The 24,372-nt window shown below is 46.5% G+C and overlaps 1 protein-coding gene across 2 annotated transcripts; it reads right to left on the reverse strand.

Moving 5' to 3' along the window:
• Window positions 1-8,305: 8,305 nt before the first annotated feature.
• On the reverse strand, window positions 8,306-16,996 carry LOC125520573 (putative indole-3-pyruvate monooxygenase YUCCA11). 2 transcript variants are annotated; one of them, XM_048685528.2, is made up of 5 exons: window positions 15,916-16,996; window positions 13,935-15,774; window positions 12,038-13,514; window positions 11,500-11,867; window positions 10,417-11,032 (listed from the first exon to the last, which is right to left on the reverse strand). In XM_048685528.2, exons 1-2 carry the CDS (start codon window positions 16,894-16,896, stop codon window positions 15,580-15,582), a joined length of 1,176 nt encoding a protein of 391 aa, XP_048541485.1. In that variant the 5' UTR covers window positions 16,897-16,996; the 3' UTR covers window positions 10,417-11,032; window positions 11,500-11,867; window positions 12,038-13,514; window positions 13,935-15,579. The 2 variants fall into 2 exon arrangements, 1 of the variants encoding a protein (XP_048541485.1); XR_015610224.1 differs by lacking the exons at window positions 13,935-15,774; window positions 15,916-16,996 and adding an exon at window positions 8,306-10,076 and having other exon boundaries at window positions 10,158-11,032; window positions 12,038-13,863.
• Window positions 16,997-24,372: the final 7,376 nt, after the last annotated feature.

A 24,372-nucleotide genomic window follows, 5' to 3' on the forward strand; every position in this document is an offset into this window, starting at 1 on the left:
CACAATACTTGCTCCGGAGTGTACAAATTCTTTACAACTGCAAACCATAGATAAAAATAAATTTGTGCTCCAACTGAGCTTGAAAAAAATAACAATATGCTTGATTTGCTCAAACTTGTTCTCAAAACTATTAACAGCGACATAGAATATCTCATATGATATCAACATTTTTTTTGCGAGATATATGATATCAACGTTGAAAAAGGATATGCACATATATAGATAAGGCAAAAGGTTTACCTACCATGAACTTGAGTTATATCATGCTATTGTTCACTCGTACATGAGGGCACAAGGAAAATTGTGCCATTTCATTTGCATAAGGAACTTGGGAAGTGCATATTTATTGAACTGATTAGTGTTCTGCTTCAGACCATAGCATAGATGCTACTTCTGCTGCTCCCATGAAGTGGCACGAGATGATTGTGCCATTTCTCATTACAGGAATATAAACTGACTAACTGAGTAAGATATATGTAGCATGTAGCAAACCCCCTACAATATACATTCCTTCTTTACATCACAATACAAAAATAACAGTGCAAAATAAATAAATAGAAATCTATGTAACACTTGGATTGCGTCCGCAACTATTGTTGTAACCTAACAAGAAGTTATGTGACATATCATGTTATAGATTTTCTTCAAGCGGATATGGACACAGAACATGTTGTATATTGTCTCAAATCTTTGGGTCACAGGGATATTGCCTTTCTGAAAAGTACTGAAAAGAGAAAACCATCTTTGCTCTGTCGAAATAATAATACTAATGACACGAATCAAGAGGTCATCAAAACTATGAATGAACATCTCCGAAAATAAAATTTCATCAGAAAAGATATCTCACCATGTGTTGGAATGTTGGATGCTTCAGTGCGGAGCTTGCACGGGAGGAGAACATGACCGGCGTCCGGCTTCGATCTCGCTCAGCCATGTAGGTCAGGTCTGAGCAGAGCAATGACAAGAGATTAGGCATGTACGTCACCATGGCAATACGAATCAAGTGAAGAAAATGGGGCCAAGGCCGGCTTGGACCTGCTCTGGATGCATCCGTCTAATGCTCAACCTTCAAACGCCATGACCACACTAATCAAGATCAGGCGCGAGCACCTGATCTGGACGTGTCCGTCCTCGTCTCGGCTTCCACATGTTCACCCAGCCTCGACGACCCCCTCTTACTCTTCCTTCCGCCATCATGGTGGTGTGTCCGTGGAGGGCATCGGGTGGCGGGGTAGCAGCAGGGAAGTGGCGGCGGGTAAGAACCCTAGCTGGGTTAGGGGAAGAAATTGGGAGGGGCGTGGCCAGGGAAGGAACGCGATGGAGGCGATCTCGTACCTCGGCTCGGCGGCGATCCCATACCTCGGCGACGGCGAGATTGTATGTTGGAGGCGATGGAGGGGATCGAGGGGAGCGACCACCATGTAGAATGACAGTGGTGTTCCTTCTCGATTTGAAAATACCTGAGCTCCTCCTCGATGCAGGGCATGGCCATGCGCTGCTCCTCGCTGCTCGCGAAGCGGCCACGCCATGCCTTGCCCCAGGGTTCCGCGGCGGCGGCGGCGTCCCACAAGTCGGAGGCCTCGGATCTTGGCAGAGGCGGCAGATGGGAGCGGAGGGGAACCAGATGGCGGCGGAGGAGGAAGCCCCGGGGTTTCACGCGGCGGCGGTGTCTCCTCGAGGAGATCGATAGGAGTAGTGTTTCGTGCGGGCTGTTTTTTTTTTTTTGTGCGGGAGGGGTGGTGTCATGTGGGACGGAAAAAACCAACGAAAAAAAACCATACAAAAGTGGTGGGACCAAAAAAATCATGAAGACTATTTTTTTTGGACAGTATAATAAGCGCCGGCGCACCGGCCCAAATTTGGGCCGGTCGCAGCCCATACGTTGGATGTGTCCACGTACAGCCATCAGATCTAGGCTTCTCGTACCGTTTTCTCTTGAAAAACAAATTTGGTGATGCCAGCAAAGAACAGGAGCAGTGGTGCCGCAGGCACTCGCCATGGATGACCACCTCCCACGCTGCCGGTCGCCCTCGCCAGTGGTAGGTGCCTCCCATGCGTTTCTCGTCGGCTTGGCGCATGCAACATTGAGTGCTTGCAGGTTGCAGTAAAAAATTATCATGGTCGCAGCTCTGGCTAACGACGGGGTGCAGCTCCGATGGCGGCGATCGCCAGTCGTAACACCCCATGGACGAGCAATGTACCTCCTCTTCAGCTGCTGGTCGCAGCAAAACCACCTGCCGATCGTAGCAAACATCGACAACGGTTGCAGCAAAAAAACGAGATCGTCGTTCGCTGCCGCTGACCGTCGTAGCAACTCGGCTCGCCGGTTCCGGTAAATTTGAGACCCGGTTCTAGCTCGTTGTGCCGGTTCTAGCAAGATGCGACGTTGATTGTAGCAAAATCCATGATGACATTTTGTATGATGAAGAAAAACGTGATGCCGGTTGTAGCGAAACACGACGTTGGATGTAGCAAGTTGTGCCATCGATTGTAGCAAAAACACCGAGATGTCGTTTGTGCGATGAAGCAAAATGCAGTGCCAATTGTAGCCGTGTGCGGAGCTGGTTGTAGCACTTTGCGATGTGGTTGTAGCATGTAGCTCTGTCGAAGGTCGGTTCCAACAAATCTCGCCCGCATCCCCATCGCCGTGTGCCTGTTGAAGCTTTTTCTCACGTCGGTTGAAACTTTTTCCTATGCTGGTTGAAGCTTTTTACCACCGTCGACGCTCGTTGCACAGGGTTGCACGAACAAGGGCCACCGGTCATCATCATAAAAAATGGATGTAGCAAAAAAACTCGCACAGAAAGACAACAACAGTTGCAGCAACAAATCGTTGATGTCGCCGTCCCAAGTCGCACCTCTGCCATGAATTGATCTAGCAAATTTTCTCATCGCTCATAGCAAAATCCGATTACCATTGCAGCAAAAATCGTTTTCCCCGTCGTCGCGGGTCGTAGCTCCACCATGAGTCAATGCAACAAAAAATATCATTGGTTCCAACATGCAATCACTATGGTCGCAGCACGTGATGACCCAACAGAGGGTAACGCTGAAGATAAGAAGAAATCTGAACGAGAAAAGCTGGACGAGCGGCCATGGTGGGCCAAGGCCACGTGATGGGCCAATAAAAAAACAACGCAAACGTGGATTGCCCGATTCTTTTTGGGGTTGGTCGCTGTGATCGAGCGGCGCACGCGGGACCGGCCGAAGCTTCGGTCGGTGCGCCGGCGTCAAACGATTCCCTTTTTTTAGGGTGAAACCGGGAGCTCTTTATTCAACATCAACTCCTCCAGCAAAATCTGCTCAGAGGCTAGTTACAAGAAAACTTGGTGTGGTATCAAGCCAACACTCTGTAACATCTAAAGTGCTCGCTTGCTTCGCACAGAGATGAGCAGGGACGTTGGCTGCCCTACCGACATGCTGAACTACAAAAGACTTAAACGAAGGAACATGCTCCCCAATTTCAGAAAAGATAGGCGCCACCACCGCACGAGAGGTGTGATGCGAGTTCCAGAGATTCACAATCTCCAAATTATCAGACTCCAGAACCACTTCTTCATAGCCCCGAAGATGCGTGAAGATGACTCCATCGCGGATAGCAAAAGCTTCAGCTATGAATGGGTCCGCGACCCCTGGGTATGGTTTGCACCATGCTGCAAGAAAGGATGATCGGGACCGAGCTACTCCCCCTGCCCCTCCCCTCCTTGAATCCATTGCAACACTTCCATCAGTGTTTATTTTGATCCATCCCAACTCAGGCGGGCGCCGACCATGGCCGGGCAGGATTCGAGCGTGATCACGAGGCAGCTCAAGAACTGCTAGGGACTCCCGAACCCGCTTCAGAGACTGAATTGGATTGTATGCCTTTTTGTCATGGGTGATATTGTTCCGTGAGGTCCAAATCGTCCACATAACAGTCACTATTGTCGCTCTCTGTGACTCTGAGAACATTTGATCGCACAGGATATCTCTTGACCAGGTCAGAGGGTGCAATACCGGCCTTCTGATGTTCAACCATTCGGGGGCTGCATCCCAAAACTGCCTGGCATGAGAACAGTCCAACAGGGCATGCATCATGTCTTCGTCAGAGTGAAGACAGATTTTGCATGTACTAACCGTAGCAATGTGACGGTGTTTAAGAGTTGCTTCTACTGGGAGGATGCCATGTAATACCCTCCACCAGAAGACTCTCACTCTTGGGATGACTTTGAGCTTCCACAATCGAGACCACATCTGTTTGTCTGTCAATGAAGATTCGGTAAACGTCCCTTCCTCTAGAGCAGTTTGCTCGTTCCGAGTCATTAGAGCACGATACGCTGATCTTGCAGTGTAGCAACCCGATTTTTCAAGAGCCCATGCCAACGAATCATCACCTCCTCCTTGCCTCAACGGAATATTGAGAATAGCATCCACATCTGGGGGTATGAAATTTTCGCGAACCACATCGGTCTTCCACGACCAGTTACTTTGGTCAATGAGGTCCGCCACCACATTCAGCTAAACATTGCCAATGTTGCAGACCGGCGTCATAGACAAAGTGCCAGGAATCCACTTGTCATGCCAAACGGAGACCGTGGAGCCGTCTCCGATCCGCTTGAGAAGACCAACCTGCAGGGCATCCCTCCCATGGTTGAAGGATGGGAATAGGAGTACGAGATATTTTATGGCCTATGCTTCAGCGAGGAAGAAGGCCAATAGGGTGAAGGAGTTGAAGAGGGAGGATGGATCTGTGATGAAGGAAGGAGAGGGTTTATCTGACTATGTCTGTTCTTTTTTTCAGGAACTATTCACCTCACATAGTGATGCCAGTTTGGCTAATCTTATTGAGAAAGTAGAGCCAAGGGTCACTACTGCCATGCAGGATATGCTTAATGCTGAATTTTCCTGAGAGGAAATCAAGGCCGCTCTTGATCATATAGGTGATCTCAAGGCTCCGGGACCGGACGGGATGCCGTCCATTGTCTATAAGAAGCACTGGCACTTTATGGGGGACAAGATTGTGGACGAGGTCCTTGCCGTGCTGAATGGTGGTGAGACTCCGTCAGGTTGGAATGATACCGTAGTTGTGCTCATACCAAAGGTCAAAAACCGAAACAGGATTAAAGACCTGCGGCCAATCTCATTGTGTAATGTCCTGTATAAGTTGATCTCTAAAGTGATTGCCAATCGCGTGAAGATCATCATGCCTTCACTCATCTCTGAAAACCAGAGTGCGTTCGTCCCGGGGCGGCTTATCACCGATAACGTTTTGGTGGCTTACGAACTGACGCACTTTCTCATGACCAAGAAGAAGGGAAAGGAGGGATACACTGCAGTCAAGGCGGACATGAGCAAAGCCTACGATCGCGTTGAATGGAGCTTTTTGCAAGCAATGCTCCAGAAGTTGGGCTTCAACACACAGTGGGTCAATCTCATTATGAAGTGTGTGACAACTGTCCGATACCAAATTAAGGTAAATGGTCAGCTCACGGAGCAGTTTTGCCCGTCCAGGGGCCTTCGGCAAGGTGATCCGGCCTCCCCCTATTTATTTGCAATTTGTGTCGAAGGTCTATCAGCTTTGCTACATGCGGCAGAAAGAGAAGGCAAAATAAGTGGTGTCAAGATATGCCCAGCAGCGCCGGTGGTGTCACACCTGTTCTTTGCGGATGACTCCGTAATTCTGATGAAATCAAACCAACAGGAAGATGCTGCTCTAAAAGAGATCCTCGACCTCTATGAGCAGTGTTCCGGACAGTGCATCAACGTGGAAAAGTCTGCTTTAATGTTTAGTCCCAATACTAACACGGAGGCAAGGGATGCAGTTAAAGACACATTGCAGATTAGGAGTGAGGATTGGAAGGAGAAGTACCTTGGGCTGCCGGTCCATGTCGGGCGGTCCAGGAAGAGAACGTTCACTTTCATCAAGGGGGCGTTGGCGGGACGCATCTATGGGTGGAAGGAGAAGCTCATTGCCAAGGTAGGCAAAGAAACTCTACTGACGGCGGTGGCGCAGGCCATACCCACTTTTGCTATGTCGTGCTTCGACTTAACCAAGAGCTTCTGCCATGAACTTAGCGCCCTAATTGGTAACTACCGGTGGAGCCAACAAGATAAGGAGAACACAGTTCACTGGATTGGATGGGAGAAACTAGTAAAGCCAAAGGCGCAAGGGGGTTTAGGCTTTCATGATATGCATAGTTTTAACATGGCAATGCTCTCGAGACAGGCCTGGAGGCTCATTCAAAATCCGGACACACTACACGCCCGTGTTCTCAAAGCCCGATATTTCCCGAATTGTCATGTGCTGCAGGCTGAGGCACGCGATGGTATCTCATATGCGTGGAGGAGTTTGCTGAAAGGGCTTGACCTAATCTGCGAAGGTTACATCTGGCGCATTGGCGATGGCGATAGTGTTAACATATGGGAAGACCCTTGGATTCCAAGGCCATGGTCACGGAAAGTTCTAACCCCAAGAGGAAATAATCTGATGCAGAATGTTAGTGAGCTGATGGACCCAGCCACGGGGCAATGGGATGAACGTCTGGTGTGGGATACCTTCTGTGCGGAGGATGCAAGGCATATCTTACAGATGCCACTACGAGAGGGTGTGCAGGACTTTGTGGCATGGCAATTTGACAGCAAAGGTGTTCATTCTGTAAAGAGTGCCTACAAACTGCATATGGAGCTAAAATCAATAAGGAAGAATGGCGGGGCGGGAATGAGCTCTGCGGAAGTGGGCAACCTGAATATATGCGCAGATGATTCTTGGAAAAGGATATGGAAGTTATCATGCCCGAGAACGGTCCAGATGTTTACATGGAGATTGAGGCATGAATCTCTAGCCTTGCTAACGAACATGCAGAGGCGAGGCCTTGTGGTGGAGGGAACGAAATGCTTTTTCTGCGGACGTGCGGATGAAGATGGAGGACACTTGTTCATCAAGTGCAAAGCGGTCAAGGAGGTGTGGAGAGATTTATCCTTAGAGAAGGAAAGAAGGGACCTGGAAGTAATCCCATCTGTGCATGCAATGTTGGACTACTTATGGGGGGTAGATATCCTAAAACGCATGCAAATCTTGACGTTTTGGTGGATGTGGTGGAGTGCCATGAATAAACTGAGAAAGGGGGAAGTTGTGATGCCTGCGGCTGATATTGCGAGACGAACACAAAGCTGCACACTTGAGTATATGCAAGTATATCTCCCGGCTCCTAAGGCACAAAGCACTGATCTTTGGAGGCCGCCTGAGGGAGACATGGTGAAATTCAATATTGATGGATCCTTCATCCCAGGAGAAAACCATGCAAGGTGGGGATCAGTGGCAAGGACAAGCGATGGCGTCGTGGTGGGCGCGCGGGCTGGTCGACAGGAGCTCATCCAAGATGAGTTTGCGGCTGAAGTAATGGCTTTTTCAAACGCAGTCTCCTTTGCAGCCAATCTGGGGATCACCCAAGTGGAGTTCGAGACGGACTCGCAGCTGTTGGCAGAAGCAATGGACGTGTGCAAGGTCGATTCCTCGGCGTATGCAGCCGTGATTGAGGATACAAAATACCAGCTCAAACTGTGGTTTTCTAAGTTTGTAATAAAACGGTGTAGGCGTAGTGCAAACTCCGCGGCCCATGAACTAGCAGGCCTCGGCCGTATGTGTCCTGCAAACTCGGCTGTCGAGTGGGCGTACGATGTACCCGCCCAAGTGGCTGTATGTGTCTCCGGTGATTTACCCGGACACCGTTAAGTTATAAAGCTTTGGTTTGCTTTCAAAAAAAAAACTTAGACATGAGTAGAGATACCATAAGAAGGGGTTGAAAAACCCAGAAAAAAATCCATCAAGAGTAGAAGGTTGAACGAATGGATGATGGGAAGAAATATGAAAGATGGAATATTATGTTCTTTCTAATAATTATAATGATATCAATCATGAATGAGTAATTAAGTTTGAATTATAGGGCTTCGTCTGGTCCTCCATTTATATATTGGGGGGGGGGGGGGGGGGGGGGCTTTGCCCCCATATTAGGAGGATCCTTACCTTGTACAGAATACATTATTGTGACCTATCTTGTGCAAAATATTTGACACACTTGAAACAAAATAATCCCTCCCCCAGCTTGCTACACGTAGATGCCGACCGATCCTCCCTTTCCTGCCATCGGGGTCGCAAGAGCTGTTGACAAGAATCCTTCCACAAGCGGTTGACGGGAGAGTGTATCTCCCTCAATGCAGAGGTGAATGACGCATATCGCAATGCGCTCATGATGTGCTTCCCACAAGGTGGAGGTGCAATACATTCTTTGTTGAACAAGGACTTACTAGCAACACTAGTAGAGCGCCCGTGCTTTGCTATGGGCTACGATCCATACAAATAAATCACACAAATGGTCATATCCAAGGTTAAATCTGATTTCTCCTTCATACGTCCGAACATGTTAGGACACTAGGCGAGCTCCCCAAAATTTAACCGTATGGATACTCCGGACGCCCCCAAATCCAACCCATATGATATCCCAACATGCGGTCCCAACACGAAAACCCCACCCCACGATTCACACTTCCCTTTCCTGCCTTACCGCTCAGTTTCCCATCTTAGCAGGACATTTCTCGCTAGGGCCTTCTCCTTTAAAACCGGATAACGCTCACCTCATCTTCACCATGGCGTCCTCTCTCTTTCACATGATACTTATGGACTGCTTGCTCATGCAGTTTGCTGCAAAGAATCTCACATGAAATGTTATACATATGTCACATTGGTTCACTATCCTATCTATGATGCCGTGACAGTAGTTTAGAAACTCTCCTAGCACTCCAAATACCGGCAACAAAATCTCCAAATATATAGCATTCGCAGCTACCATGAAATAGGACACTAAACAACATTTGCAGCAAGCAATCAATTTATGCACCAAGCACACTGAGCAGAAGCAACAAGCTATCAAGATTTCTTCTACTCACAGAACTGACAAATGTGACTAACTCTTAGCTTTGCCTTCAGAACCTAAAAATGGTATAGTCCCATCACTACTTCAGCTGCTCTCTGATCTCAATAGAAAACATGGAGATCGTCTAAAAAACAGAGTACACTTTGGCCGCACTTAAATAAGCTTGCTAAAAAGAAACTTAGGTGATGTAAGAAAATATAAGTAACTTCCACTTGACAGACGCATCATTTGACATATAGATTTTCAATTAGCATGGCAACTGAAGTGAGTCTATTGATTAAATTACATAGTTCATTGTTAAGTGGTAAACACAGATTTAGAAGAGTTGCCAATGCTCATCTGTCAAATATGCTACTGTATACTTATCTGAGCTGCCAATGATCATCATCATCTGTCAAATATACTACTGTATACTTATGTGAGCTGCCAATGCTCATCTCAAGAAAGGATTGTATACCCAAAAGACCAGACCTTATACGGGAGTTATTCTATGAAACAATTTCAAAACGGCTCACCCTGTATCCACTGCTAGTAGTGTCTATAAAAGAGCTCTTTTTCCCTACATCGGCGAGTTAATACTTTGATCTCTACCAACTGGAAGCACAGATAACTATATTTAAAAACAGGGACATCTGCTATCTTCATGAGTAAATGAACAGTAAAAAAGCAGAGGACCAAACCCAAATATTTTCATGAATGTTACAGATCATTTTTGTTAATGTGTAAGTACATCAAACATGTTCCAACAAGCAGGAAAATTGTAGAAACATACAAATGATGGGCAGTTCCTAATTCCTAGCTATCATGGAATCACTGCATGATGCATTGCACTGAGCACCTTCTGTGTGATATGGAGATGGGCAGAGGCAAAGATCAAGGAATTAAAATTCGAAAAGAATAAACAAGCTGTCAGTAAGCCAATAGAAATCGACAAAAAAAAGTTTACTTCAGTAAGCCGATAGGGATCGACACATTTGAAGACATAACTACCACAACAAAGATTTCATCGTTGTAATAATAGCCTTAGTGCTGAATTATACTCCTTAAAATATGTCTCGGGCATTTTCTTCAAGTACCTTGTAGGCAACAACAATGACAATGATTCTAAGGAATGAAATTTTCTCGCAAACAACCTGACTTGTATATACTGATCGTAAATTCACCTAGCTGTATGAAAATCAAAACCAATCGTTACATAGGTTATCCAAAGAATTGATAAACAGACTTTAAGAGCAAAAGTGTTTTAACCTGAACTTCCAAGAAATCATCAAAGCAGAAGTGGCTTCCCTCCCATCAATAAACTTCCAGGTGAATAGGAGAAGCATGACCATGGAGAATCATAACTGAATACCTGAATAGAGAGTCATAATTGTCCTGGCAGTAGCACATCTCTTTGTCCCTCCTATATTCTTCAATCACATCAGAATACTAAAATTGACCATACATCGTTTTCAAGAGAACAAAAATGATCGATCAAACAATTGGTCTAATTCAAAAGTTCGTGTCCTTCATTCTCATAATCATCAGTCTTCTTAACCAACTTCTTCTTGCAATACAACATCTTTCTCCCAGCCCTCACCCCCATCCATCTTCATTCATAACACCATTTTTAACCCTATTTTCAAAATCAATCAGGTGAATATTTGAGAGCAGTAATTTGATCTCCCTCCTTATTGATTAGTAGACAGAATATAACATTCAATCTTTCCATGTGCAGTTGCTGGCAACCTCTGTCATTTAGTGAAGAGGTGGTAGCTGTGGTGTCAGCAAAAAAATAAAAATAAAAATGCATTGATGTATTGCAAGTTTCTGGAGACCAATATAATAGCTTTGAAGATTTCCTACACCAATCCCGGCCTCATGGCATTCCAGACGGCCTATGTAGATGAAGCAAGTGCAACCATATCTTGTAAAAGAAAGATATATCAGCTTTGCAAAGGTACTCCTGAAAATATCTCAATTAAAAATACACATCTCTCTATGGTTCCACCTTCATCATAATGTTACCGTCCTCAAGAATTTAAAGATAAAGAAAGGTTTCCACTTATACTCCTCTTTTTATGTGTTGTGTTGTTCTGTTAGTTCACTGCAAATGGAATATATTCTGTGCTTCGACATATTTCCTGGTAATATGGAAGAAAGAAATATATTACAAATATCATCCATATGTCAGTCAAAGGCTGAACAATTACTATTATGAAATACAACAATATTAGACGTGATGGAAGATGGTTTCAAAGTCCCAAAAATAAGACCGCAATAAGGACCTAGAGTGTATCGCCTGATGGATGTGAAGGGCAGCATGACTCGACGATCATCGTCTAGTTAAGAATGGTAGGATCGTCTTTGTAGGCCTCATTTGTGATTGTGTTTACTCTTGAAAAAACAAGCTAAGAAAAGGAAACATATGCACAATATTGAAAGTCTGGTATAACAGGAAAACACGACTACAGAATTCAGAGCTGGTAAACTACAGTAACTGTTGCTGGTAGCATTTCATATAGCTATGCATATGATGATATCCATTAGTCACCAAGCATGACGGATAACAGGAATCCATTTCCGATGGCCATTTAAGCTAGAAATTTACCTGAACAAAAGCTTTGTAGTAGCTTCCGAAAAAAAGCTTTGTAGTAGCTTCCTAAAAAAAGCTTTTGTAGTAACTCTGAAGTGTTGCATCAGATATGAAGTCGTCATGAGAAGCAAGATCTACACCAGCCTCCTTGCCCCATCTTACATATTGTCCCTTCCCTCCGTAATCTTCCCAGTTATTGCATAGTGACAGTATTAACCATGTAATCTAGTGCATGGCAAAATGAGATGAAAAAAATCGGACACCATAACCTGAAGAAACTACTGTTGTGCAGAGATCGGCCTTTTATATGGAGACATGCCCCAGACATGCAAATTTCTTCATGAAATACATGATGAGCATCCAGTTTCATTTGTTTCCATTTCCTGTTACATTTTTGGCTAGTGGATCAGTCTGGCATGTGAATGAGATAGCAATTTCATAAAATAAACATGGTATCAAATGTAAGATCCAGATTTTTATGATGATCTAACAAGAAAAGCGCTACTTATGAATGCATTTCGTGAAGCAGGTAACCATTTCAGAGAATGCTCACCTGGAACACATCCTCGTCATAGAATGGCACGGTCTACTGCACGTGAAAGAACCGCCCACAGTTGGCCGGCGGCTGTCTCGTCACACCTGGTCACTGTCTGCACCTCACTCGTGTCCCCCGCTCGCAGGAGCGCTGTTAACTGCGGCCATCTGCCACCACGCAGGAGGAGAGGAAGGCAGGGGCCTCTCCCGCTGGAGGAGAGGAAGGCAGACGGCGCAGAAGATGGTGTCGTCCTGGCACCCGTATCCCTGGACAGAGAAGAGAGCGACATGAGAAATTGAGAACAAACATGAATAACCCAATAACCAACTGTCTGTTTTTTATCCAACAAAAAAATGACCTTAAATTAGCCTTATTTCATAAAACACATTCAGAAAGGCTCACCATGTATCCACTGCTGGCAGTGTCTATAAAAGAGCTCTTTTTCCTTGCATCAGTGAGTTAATTTTTTGATCTCTACCAACTGGAAGCACATGTAACTATATTTTTTTTGTACAAACACATGTAACTATATTTAAAAACATGAACATCTGCTATCTTCATCAATAAATAAACAGTAAAAAAGCAGAGGACCAAACCCAAATAATTCGGCATGAATGTTACTGATCAGTTTTGTTAATGTATAAGTACATCAAACATGTTAATATGTAAGTACATCAAACATGTTCGAACAAGCAGGAGGTGATGCTTTATGACATGTGTGCTTGGAACACAACAATCGGATGAATTGGAAGAAAAAAGATGAAGTGAGTTTAGAGATCGATATGGCGATAGAAAAGTAGATGGCTGAGAAGAACAGAGGAAATGAGAGGAGTAATTAGAAAGGGAGAAAAAGGTCAGAAAAAGATCGCCTGGTCATTCATGTTAGTTTCCTCTCCAAACTTAATGCATCCGCCAAACCTTGAACAAGAGAAGGACGGGGCGCGTGCCTGCAACCCATTATCTCCTCGGCTCATGATTAAAAGAAAATTTTCAGATATTAAAGTACCAAAAAATATGAGCAGTGTCGCGATCAATCCAGTAAATACTATAGGGCTTCACTAATTTCAGAATATTGGCCTGAGATAACATATTTTGACTTTCCTTTGCCCATATTAACATATCGTTGCTGACAGATAATATACTTTTCATCAAAGATAATGCAAGAGGAATTTAATAAACAACATAATCACGATCTTTAATTTTTTGTTAATTATTTGAAGTAAAAACAGGATGCTATTCACCTAAATATGTAAAAACATCAGAGTAAATATATCTATTTTTTGCCCAATTAATTTGAATATCGACATACAAATCCAGCATGTTTATGGAACCTTGTAATGGGAGTGGTTTGCCAAGGCTCGAATTCATAAAGAATGAATCTTTGAGATATTGGTTTCAGGATGATACTGAATAGTATTGTATTTGGGTACAAACTGTTTGCTTGAAGGAAAAATTGAACACCATTAGTTGACCCTCTTATCATTTCACTAATTACCTACATATTCAAAAGAAGAAAACTTCAGTACACACACATAGGCAGTATAGCAAGTAACACACCACTGATATGAAATGCCGCTGAAGAGTAATTCATGTAGCTTAGAGAATCATGCTATTTTTTTCCTGATTAAAGAGACCAACTGTGTTCACCAATTTAGCAAACATACACCTAAAAAATTGACTTGCTAATTCCGGAAATGTTGATGCAACAACAATGCATCAAGTTGTGGAGTATAAATTATTTTTTTGTCTTTAAAAAAAATGGTATGACAAGCTCACGCAATCTAGAATGAGTGTTTTTAGCATGGAGGATTATATTGATGTACGTGATTAAGAAAGCAAGCAAATAATTAGTTATATGTACAATAGTCGCTAGTGTACCTTTAGAAATGAAAAATCCCGACAAACATTGACTAACCTCTGGATTGTTGCTTCTTGTAAGAATGCATCAGGAACCTTCAAAATGTCCTGGATAAGGAAAACATGAACCCTCCAGCGTTTCTCGGTAAAATGAAATGAAAAGGTCTTCTGTAGATGCTACAACAAAATGCTATCAAATGATGTCCACTCAGAACTACTTGAAGTATTTTCATCTCCATTTTTTTTTGAAGATTCTTATGAATGTTGAGATCAATCTGCATACTGAAGGGCCAAATAATAACAAAAGCTAGTAAAACAATCTCATAAATATTTGTGAACTTGAGATACCCTGCACGTAGCTAGCAACGTGTATATGCATACTGAAGTAATCTTATTGCTTCCTAGGGATGGACCAAGTAACAAAAGCTAGCAACGTATGTGAGTCACTGGCGCGTGGATGAACAGAAGCAACAACTTGTACACCCGTCTGTGCAGCCTATGCAAAGGAAGACAACAGAGGACCGATGATAGCTGCGTCCCCAGCAACAGGAGGAAGGGTGTGGTGCTGGTATGTATGTCCAGGGCCATCCGGATGAATGGCGGCGGCAAACTGAGACATGATGTTGCTGGAAGAGGGAAAGCCCGCAGTAGATGGACGTGCATAGATAGGAGGTCGTTCTCTCCAATTCACCACTACCACAAGCACGACGCCACGGCCATGAGCGGCACCGCGCCTACCTCTCCTCCTGGCTACAACATACAAGGATAGCAACACGGCGATCTGTCAGTATGGAGGAAACGGCCAGCAGTGGTGCTGGTGCTTGTACGTCCAGCACGCGGCAGCGAACGTCTCGAAGCCCTCGCCCCAGAGCGTCCCCGACGACCGCAGCACCGTCCCCTTGTGCTCCTCCTCCACCTTCCTATCCTTTCCCAGAGACATGGAACGGGCCAGGCCCTGCAGCATCGACGAGATCTGCCGCATTCTCGCAAGCCAACATCAGGAGCCCGCTCGATCGGCTGATTCTACAGAGAAGCTTCTTCCTCCCCTCTTCCATGGCTGGCAGAAGGGACGCGATGAGAGGAACGGGAGGCAACGCCTCATCCAGATCCAGATCGGGCAGGGGTGAGTGTAGGGGAGGGGGCGAGGCAGGCGGAGGGAGGGGCAACAGCGGAGCAGGGCAGCGGGGGGCTCCGGCGGGCGGCGAACCCTAGAGCAGGGGCGAGGCAGGCAGAGGGAGGGGCAACAGCGGAGCAGGGCGGCGGGGTACGGCGGCGGGCGGCGAACCATAGGAGAGGCGAGACCGAGGGAGAGGGAGGAGTTGGATCGAGCGGCGATGCGGAGGGGGACAAAAAAAAATCTACCAAGTTAATTTACGGAAAAAAACCGGACGAAAACGGTGGGACGAAAATTAACCGGCGAAGACTAGAGATGGCACACAACACGGGCATGAGTGGGTTTGGTTAATCACCCACCCAAACATATAGCTAGATCACCCACTTATTCCTCGCCACCTTGGATGATACCTCGACATTGACAGGTTCCAGTGCTAGATCACCCATTTTCTGAAGACTTATTTTACCCACCCAAGCATATATATATATATAGCTAGATCACAAACGCTAGAAGGGTCCATCAAGCTGGGCCGGCCCGATGAGAGAGATCTCCTCGAGGGACGCAATGACCTGGGGTCTACTACCAAGCTCTAGACCCCATCGCCGTCGTCGTCGCCGGAGCCCTGCCGGAGCAGCCTGCTAATGTCCTCCGCGATGAACTCCCCGTCTGTGCCGCTGCCGTAGATCCCTCTCCCTGCCAGCCCCGCACGGTACAGCCCGTTCCCCCCCTTGGGAGATCTCCCGGACGCCATCCCGTCGTCACCGATCAGCCCGCCGTCGTCGCTCTGAAACCAAACCAGGCAGCATTCCGACGATTCAGCTTCAGTTCCACTTCTCGAGCTAGCATTAGCAAGCTGAGAAGTTGGCAACACAAATACAATACATATATGGGTTGATTGATTCTTGGCATGAGTTATCGATCGAACCTTGAGCCACTTCTTTGCCATGCTGCGGTACCCGGTGGCGAAGACGATGGCGTCGAAGCGGCGCCGCTCCCCGCCGGAGAATTCCACCACGTCCCCTTCGATGTTCGTCATCGCCGGCAGCACCTGGATCTGGCCGCTCTTGATCTTGTCGTAGGTGCCGACGTCGATGACTGGGTAGACGTTGCTCTGGATCTTTCTGGTGAAGGGCCCTACGTCGGGCCGCCGGAGGCCGTGCCTGGCCGTGTCGCCGAAGACGACGCGGCATGCGAACACCGCCAGCCGGTCGATCATCCAGACGGGCAGGTAGGCGAACAGCGCCGTGGACGCGTTCATGATCTCCCTCGTCATGAGGTGGAGCTCGCCGCGGACGACGATGGAGGCCGCGGCGCCGGCCTGGGCGAGGTCCAGGGCGATCTCCATTCCGGAGTTGCCGCAGCCGACGACGAGCACCTCCTTTCCCCGCATCCCCTCGGCGGACCGGTACTCGCTGGCGTGGATGGCCTCGCCAGGGAACGTGTCCAGCCCGGGCACCACGGGGAAGACCTTCTCGTCGAACTCCCCCGTGGCCACCACCAGGTACCTCGCCACGTACTGCTCCGTGTCGCCGGTGCCGAGGTGGACGGCGTCAACCTCCCATCGGCCTTCGTCCACAATGAAGCGCGCGGATCGGACCTCGCGGCGGAGGCGGAGGCGCGCGCGCACGGCGAAGCGGTCGGCGTAGGCGTCGAGGTAGCGGACGAAGTGGTCGCGGGGGAGGTAGGCCGGCGCGTCGTCGGCGTGCGGCAGGTGGGGGAGCGCGCTTGCTTGCTTGGGGAGGTGCAGGTGGAGACGATCGTAGGCGCGCTTCTGCCATAGCGAGCCGACGCAGTCATCCCGCTCCAGTACGATGCTATCCACCCCGCGCCGCGCCAGGCAGGCCGACGCCGCCAGCCCCGACGGCCCCGCCCCAACGATGATCACCGGCGGCGCGCTGTTTTCCATTGCCGTTGTTTGGTGCGCACAAGCTGCCTCAGCCTGGATGTACGTACAGGAGATCCCTATGCCAGGACCGGTTGGTTTTCACGGCGGCAATGCTACACTTACGTAAAGGAGCTACTTAAGTTTACGTATCAGCCAACATGGAAGAATAGGATTGGTGTTTAGGGGAGTGAGGGGCCCACCCCCTGAAAATCATAACCTCCAATTCCCATTTTCGTAAGTGTAGCATTGCCGTTTTCACGGACCCTCTCTACCAAACCCTTTGTCCCTCCAATTCCCATCCAGAGTTCGACAGGCAATGCCGTAGGAAAAAAATCTGCTCGTATGTTTAGCATCACAGGTCGGCCAATCGACCGATCGTTCCAGTGATTTGATTCACGGATGGAAAATGTTGCCCGGCTGGCCAAGCAGCTACGTGTCCTCGCCGGTCTTGCCATGGGCCCATGCGACCGTGTATCATCACCTACCCTTATCTCTTCAAGCGCGACCCAAACCACTCGTTTTTCTTCTTTCTCCTCCCGTCTCACCTCTTCCCCCTATGGCCCTATCCCCTCCGTACTCTCCGTGCTGCGCAAGCCTGTTTCCAGCCGCCGTGAGCCCCTCAATCGCCATGCGCGGCTGGCACACGTCGGTGCTGCAACCATGGCCTTGCGACGCTGCCGGTCACCAATGTGATGCATTGGGTGTTGCAACTGGCTATGATGGAGCTGCGGCCGGCACAACGCGGAGCAGCAACTAGCAGCGCTAGATTGTCAGTTGCTATAGTCGGCGCCCTTTTTTGCTAGAACCATAGAAAGCCGGGGTTGCAACCGGCGTGTTGCGTAGCTGCAACCAGCACCACCAAATGCTAGGACCAACGTCGATTTTTGCTGGAACAAGGCCGACGCACGGAGAAGCTGCAACACCACCAAATGTCACGACGGACGTTCTAGAAAGCTACAACCGGCGAGTGAAAAAGGTTCAACCCAAGACAAGAGAAGCTAGGGGCTTGCCACCGCGTAACCAGGAAAAAAAGCTGCAATTGCCGGCCGGGAAAGCTACAATGGCGATGTGAACATCTTCAACAAGCTTGCTGAGGTAAGGACGGTGGACAAAGTGCTACAACCAGCATGCGGCGTGCTGCGATGGTGGGCACCGGGTGTTGCTACGAGGACCAGCACATATGCATGGAGGTGTCAATGACGATGGTGCACGGACTAGCGGGGGATTGTGAGGGTGGCAACCGGCGATGCTTCGTTGTCGGTCGCCTTGCGCATCCATGTTGGGGGTTGGCGGCGCTCGCCGTCGCTCTCCCCCATGCGCGATTGGTATGATTTTTGGGGAAAAAAGCAAAACAACAATGAGGGGACGAAGTAGAGGCCAAATCTGGTGGTTGGAGACAACATTTGACACGTACAGGATGCGAACGGTGGGGGGACTGGCGCTAGTCGACGTGCGCCTAGCACCGCCCTTTACGAATTTCCACACAGTCCCCGCACATGTCGCCGCCGTCGTGCTCCTCCACTACTACATGGACTGCTACCACTACCATAAAATATAAAATTCCTATGAAACTTCTCCTTCACTATCTTGTCTTCGCCTCCGACTCCTACCACAAAATCCCAAAACACTGATGTGTCAAATCATGGTTTTCTATCACAATTAACTTTTCTGGGTAGAGGCTAGAAAACAAAGTTTTCGTCAAATCTTGGGAATTCTGGATCTTTTGGACCAGCACTATTTGGATGAATTTTGAATTCCAACATCATTATTTTTTCTACAATTAATCAGCAAATGTGTCGTTTTGTAGTGGTAGTCACTCTCTTTTCTGAAGATGCGGGTTCGAATCCACCAGCTACTAAAAAATAATGTGGGAAAGTGGGGACCGAACGCATAACATCGTGGAACTTGAGTTAGGGCATCTCTAAAGCGAACCCTCAAAGCTCCGGTATACGTCCGGAGCACTTTTGCTAACTTTTGTCATTGGAGACCCTTAAACGTCCAAAGACTAGCAGTCCCGATCTTCGTTTTCCGGCAAATCCAAAACAAACTTGGAGGAGCTATGTGTCTTGTTTTAGTGGCCATCACTCTCTTTTCTGAAGGTGACGGCTTGAATCGACCCACTACTAAGAAACTCAGAACTTCGTGGAGCTTGAGCTAGCTCCGTTTGGCCACGCCAGGTAGTGGCACAAGAAGAAAGAGAACACATAATACTAATTTACTGGGAACCCTAGAATATAAAATGTTAATGGAAAAGGGTTGACTTATTTATCACAAACCCCCTAGAATTTTACAATTCAAAAAATGGGGGTCAGTTTTTACAAGTCCCGGACATTTTCTTGATTCACGAGGAAGAAGGAGTATTGGTCAGTGACCGGAGATTTGAGTAGTATAGCAATGGCATAACTCAGATGTTGCAAGAGACAAATAATAAATCTTAAAAATGAAAATATGTTAGCAGGAATATAATAGTGGTCATTTCCTTTTTGTTTTAGACGGTTTCTAACCAATTTGTGTGGTGAGTGAGTTCATAGGATTTCGAACCTGACATAGTGTTTGTTACTTCCTTTCATCAAACCCATCAAAACCAGTACCAACAAGGAATTCTAAAAGAAGATCATATCATCATCTTGTAGGCACAAGATTATCATGGAGTGGTGAGTAAAATGCATCATAAGTCTTAAAACTATGGGAGGTATGCCAGTTTAGTCCTACTACTTAGAAAATGTAGTTTTAGGTCCTAAAATTATTGGTGGAGTGTTAGTTTAGTCCTATGACTTTGATACTGCAGTTTTAGGTCCTAAAACTATTGGAGGTGTGTTAGTTTAGTCCTATAACTTCGAAATTACACGGCCATCGGTGTGTTTTCACAGATCATAATATCTTGATTCATAATGTTTTGACAATTTACAACCTTTCATCTTCTTTATAATTTACTCCTTAGCTTTGATACACTGAACAGAAGCTGCTAGCAACCTTTCAACTTGTAGCATCGTCAACTCATTTTGACGCTCTTCATGATCTATGATACTACTTATGTTCCCACTCCGATCTTCAATTATTCACCCATCACAATCTAAGAGGCTCAAAATTATAGTTTACACTCATTTGTACAAAAAGGGCACCATCAGGGCTCTACAAACTATCAAAATACAAGGGTACATATTTTGGTAGAAGCTTGCGAAAGCCACCTTAGATGACTCATGTCACGTCTTAGGCCTCATAGCCACTTGTGTTGGTTGCTCCTCCACTCGGCAAGACCGGCCCACACAGGGATTGATGTCCTACAAGTGCATAGGGCTATATAGCATAATTCATGATAAGTAAGTGTCAAACCCATAGGGAAGAAAGGATGACACCACCAGCCCCACAACTATATATGTTGTCACCTACATAGCTACGTTTGCACCAAACATAGTTTGGAAATTATTTTATTCTATCGGTTGCTAGGAAGGTAGAAATAAAAAAAGGAGCTAACTAAACTACGAGCGAGAAGGTAAAAGAATAAATAAAATGTTCTAGGTTAGTAGGAATGACGCTTGAGTAATAAAGTGTTCTCAAGGGGGTTCGGAGTCATCACTTCCAGTGTGATCTAGGAAGGTAGAAACAAAAAAGGGAGTTAACTAAACTACGAGCGAGAAGGTAAAAGAATAAATAAAATGTTCTAGGTTAGTAGGAATGACGCTTGAGTAATAAAGTGTTCTCAAGGGGGTTCGGAGTCATCACTTCCAGTGTGATCTACATAAAATAGATCTCGGTGTCCCAGCCGAGGGGTCCTCATCACGTCGATTCCTGGCTTGGTGGGTCAGGTTGTGGACCCCCTAGGTTGACTCTATCTTGGGCCACTTCGGGCAGCCCATCGCGGATTAGGCAAGGACTTCAGAAGACTTGTCGTGCAAGACAAGAAGCTAGGATCATGGAGGATTCTGCCTCCGCCATATGCCAACGACTAGGATCTATACCCCTAGGACCCCAGTATGCTATATAAATCGACGTCCTGGCTCGTACATAGACAACTTACAATACCTTGGTACTTTGCATGTACATTGTACACATTCCAACACAATAAACACAACTAGGACGTAGGGTGTTGTCTCCTCCAGAGAGCCCGAACTTGGGTAAAACCACGCCTCATGTTACCATCGTGCTAAGTCGCCTGGTTAGGATACCCTACCGGGGGATCTACCAGGTTTAGGTCCGACAATACACAAATGCATAGTTCTAGCTTCAGATCGCCAAGCCACTTCACATTATTTCTATCAATGGGTGAAGCCTGGTACAATATACATAAATACATGCGGCACACATGTATCACACACGCCACCACTGTTCCTCCCCACATGCAGGTTACGGTAAATATGATTAAGGGTCTCCCCATGGACGCGATCGATGATTTGTTCTCTGTTTTCCCCCTATCAATTGCTCTAGGAGGGACAATATTACTGTCACCTCTTTACCTCCGCTTCCCACCTTCACACAGATTAAGCAGGGTATCAAGGAGGGAGGTATATTTTTTCACCTCAGTACCTCAGCTCCTCGCTTCATCCGGATAGTAATATCCTTCTTGTCCTAATAGACAAATATTAACTTATGCACTCACCCAACATCACGAAGAATACTAACATAAACATGCAAAAGAGGATATTGTATTCTATCCGCGTTCAGCTCAAATACAAACTAAGTGTTCATCCTGAATACCGAGAACTAATTTATTAATAAAAAATATACAAGGTTAACATAGATGGGAGAGACAAGTTACAAGCCAACATCGAGTTGGTGAAGGAGAAGGGCGTGATGGCGCCGATGGAGATAGCAGCGTCCTAAAGGCCGGTGAGGGGTATTGGAGGAGGCGCCCTCTTCCCTCTTCCTTGTCTTGTCCCTTCTTCTATGTTGGGGATAGCCTTGCCGCTGCAATGATTGTGTGTCAACTCGTGGGAGTAGATGGAAGTTGTTGACAGTTCCTTCCCAACGACTAGCACTACTAGCAAAACCCTTACCAGTAGTGCTGGTTTTTTGGCAATTAGTAGCGCAGGCAGGCGCGCTACTGCTACGGCGCTACAGCTATTTTCTAGCAGTAGCGTTTGTTTGAACCAGCACTACTGTTATCTGTATCTAGCAGTAGCGCGTCTTTGTCCATCGCTACTGCTAATACTAGTAGCGCGTCCCTTAAAAAAACGCTACTGGTAAGCAGCGCTGCTACTACTCCAATACCCCACGTTACTGCTAGTATTTTCTTTTTTTATGTTGATGTATTCGTATTTTTTCAGGTTTTATACAGTTACAATATACACATACACTGGAACTATATGAAAAAGGAATGTCTCATCATCATCATCGAAGTGGTACAACATAGTCTCATCATATCAACATAGTCTCAACACAAATGATGTCGATCTCATCATCATCTCGAAATAGCGATACAAGTTAATGATCACATGTCTCTTACATTGTCACCATAGACACATGTTTCATCATCTACCTAAACTAAGACATACACGATAAGAGCGATCACGATGATCAAAAGCGGTATGATGTAGTAGTTTTTGCAGCGGCGCTGGTTCTAAATCCCCTGTTGTGCTATGAATCTCAAGTAACTGGCTTCCATCGGAGAAGCCAGAGACTTGGGCCTGACACTCTGGCCACTCATCATACACACCCGGAACATGCCTTACATACACGGCATACCACTTCCTCGCCATCGTTGATCTATATACCTGTCAGAGATGCACATATATATACATGAAGCGAATTCAACAAAACAGTTATGAAATAGAAGCAACATATATAGTAAACATAGTTAACAAATTTCATTGTACCAAAAGTAATTAACTAGAGCGCGGCACCATACATCTAATAGTTTCGTCGTACTGAGAGATTTGAAGTTTCGTCGTATAGAAAGTAACAAGTAACTAAACATACACATTGTTTTTAAGCAGTGCACTCTTCCCATCTGTCCATATCCGGAAGGGTGTACCCAAGCTTAGTGAAAGGCGTCATGTCCTGACGCTATAGGGCAATGCAGGTTCGGACATCAGCTCGCGATATTGGGCCGCCGTAGAACATCCCATTCTCTTCGAGGACATCTTTGATGATGATGGACGCAATTTCCTGTTGGATCCGGTAGAAATCATTTCAAAGTCGATTATTCGGCACGGCTCCAAAGGCTTCGGCCCATCTCTGGATATGGGTATCGGATGAAGATTTCATGCAAAGTGATTGCACATCCCTTCTGTACTCCATCATTAGATGGATGACGTAGAATCCATCATTCTCACTTCTTGCCGGTTGCTGGATGCAACAGAAGTCAGTCTTGTGGCTGAAATAAAACCCGGCCTTATTTGTTTTTTTGCATTGGATGTAGCCACCCCGCATGCTGAAGCCTAGCATAGCTCTGTCCAGAACATACTTTATGTGTGTGTAATCTTTCTTCTGTATGTTCTTCGACGGGTCTAAATATAGAGCGCGGGAGTAACGCGGGTAAAGAACAATGAGAACGGCACGACACCCCCCGCTGCGCAAAATACACGATCAAGTTTAGCCTCCATGCGTGCAAAGTAACTATTGAAATGCACGAAAGGATGTATGTGTTATAGTGCTATCCGCGGATGACTTACCTGGGATGATAAGGTAGGAGAATTGTTTCTTTGTCCTTATTGCTGAGCAAGAATTCTTCGATGTACTGACTCGCATATTGACGGTTGGCGTCGTTGATTGACAAGAAGCCCTCATGCATGTAGTATGGGCCCACAACCGCAAGACCGGTTACTTGCTCTCTCCTGACGATGTAGTTCATGTGCAGCGCATACAGGCGGACGAAGGTAAAATCGAATGTCCTCATTTGAAACATCTTGAAGATGTAATCAAACCTCAGGAAGAAGAGGTCCGCGAGGCATGTGTGGACATACATCTTGCAACTGCTCGGCACATGAACCGTATAAAGTGGGTATCCTGGATCATCCGAGGCGAGGAGGCTTCTCTCTGTCGAAAGCACATGGTCACGGAGTCTCCTGAGATCCCCTTCTATGGCAGCTAGTGCATTCGTCGGTACCATTGGCTGTCCCGTGACATGGATTAATGGCACATGTTTCATCAGTACACGGTCAACCTTGGTCGAAGGTGGCTGGCTGCTAGAACCAACATTGCCAGCTTTATTGGATTTTCTCGCCGCCGGTCTCTTCCTCTGCTTCTTCTTGGGCTCAGGTGCTGGTGGGTCTGTTAGACCCTCCTTGAGCACCACCCCTAGTGTTGTCGGGCTCAGCTTTGGACGACTCTGGCTAATCAGCTGAGCTTGGGTGAGCCGGCATCTGGAGGCGTGTCCTGCGAGGATTGCATGAACAAAGACTTCTTGCACTCCCGAGGACGTTCCGGCTCTAGTACATGCATCTCATATTCATATGGTTGACTCATTGTTACTTCGTTGTCAAAGGCAGTATTGAAATACTGGTTAGGGTCATTGTCGGCCTCCTCCATGTCATGATCCCTATCCTCTTCCATGGGGCA

The sequence above is a fragment of the Triticum urartu genome, chromosome 7A (assembly GCF_056163025.1).
Source record: "Triticum urartu cultivar PI428250 chromosome 7A, HENAU_Tu73, whole genome shotgun sequence".
In the NCBI taxonomy this organism is placed as follows: Eukaryota; Viridiplantae; Streptophyta; class Magnoliopsida; order Poales; family Poaceae; genus Triticum; species Triticum urartu.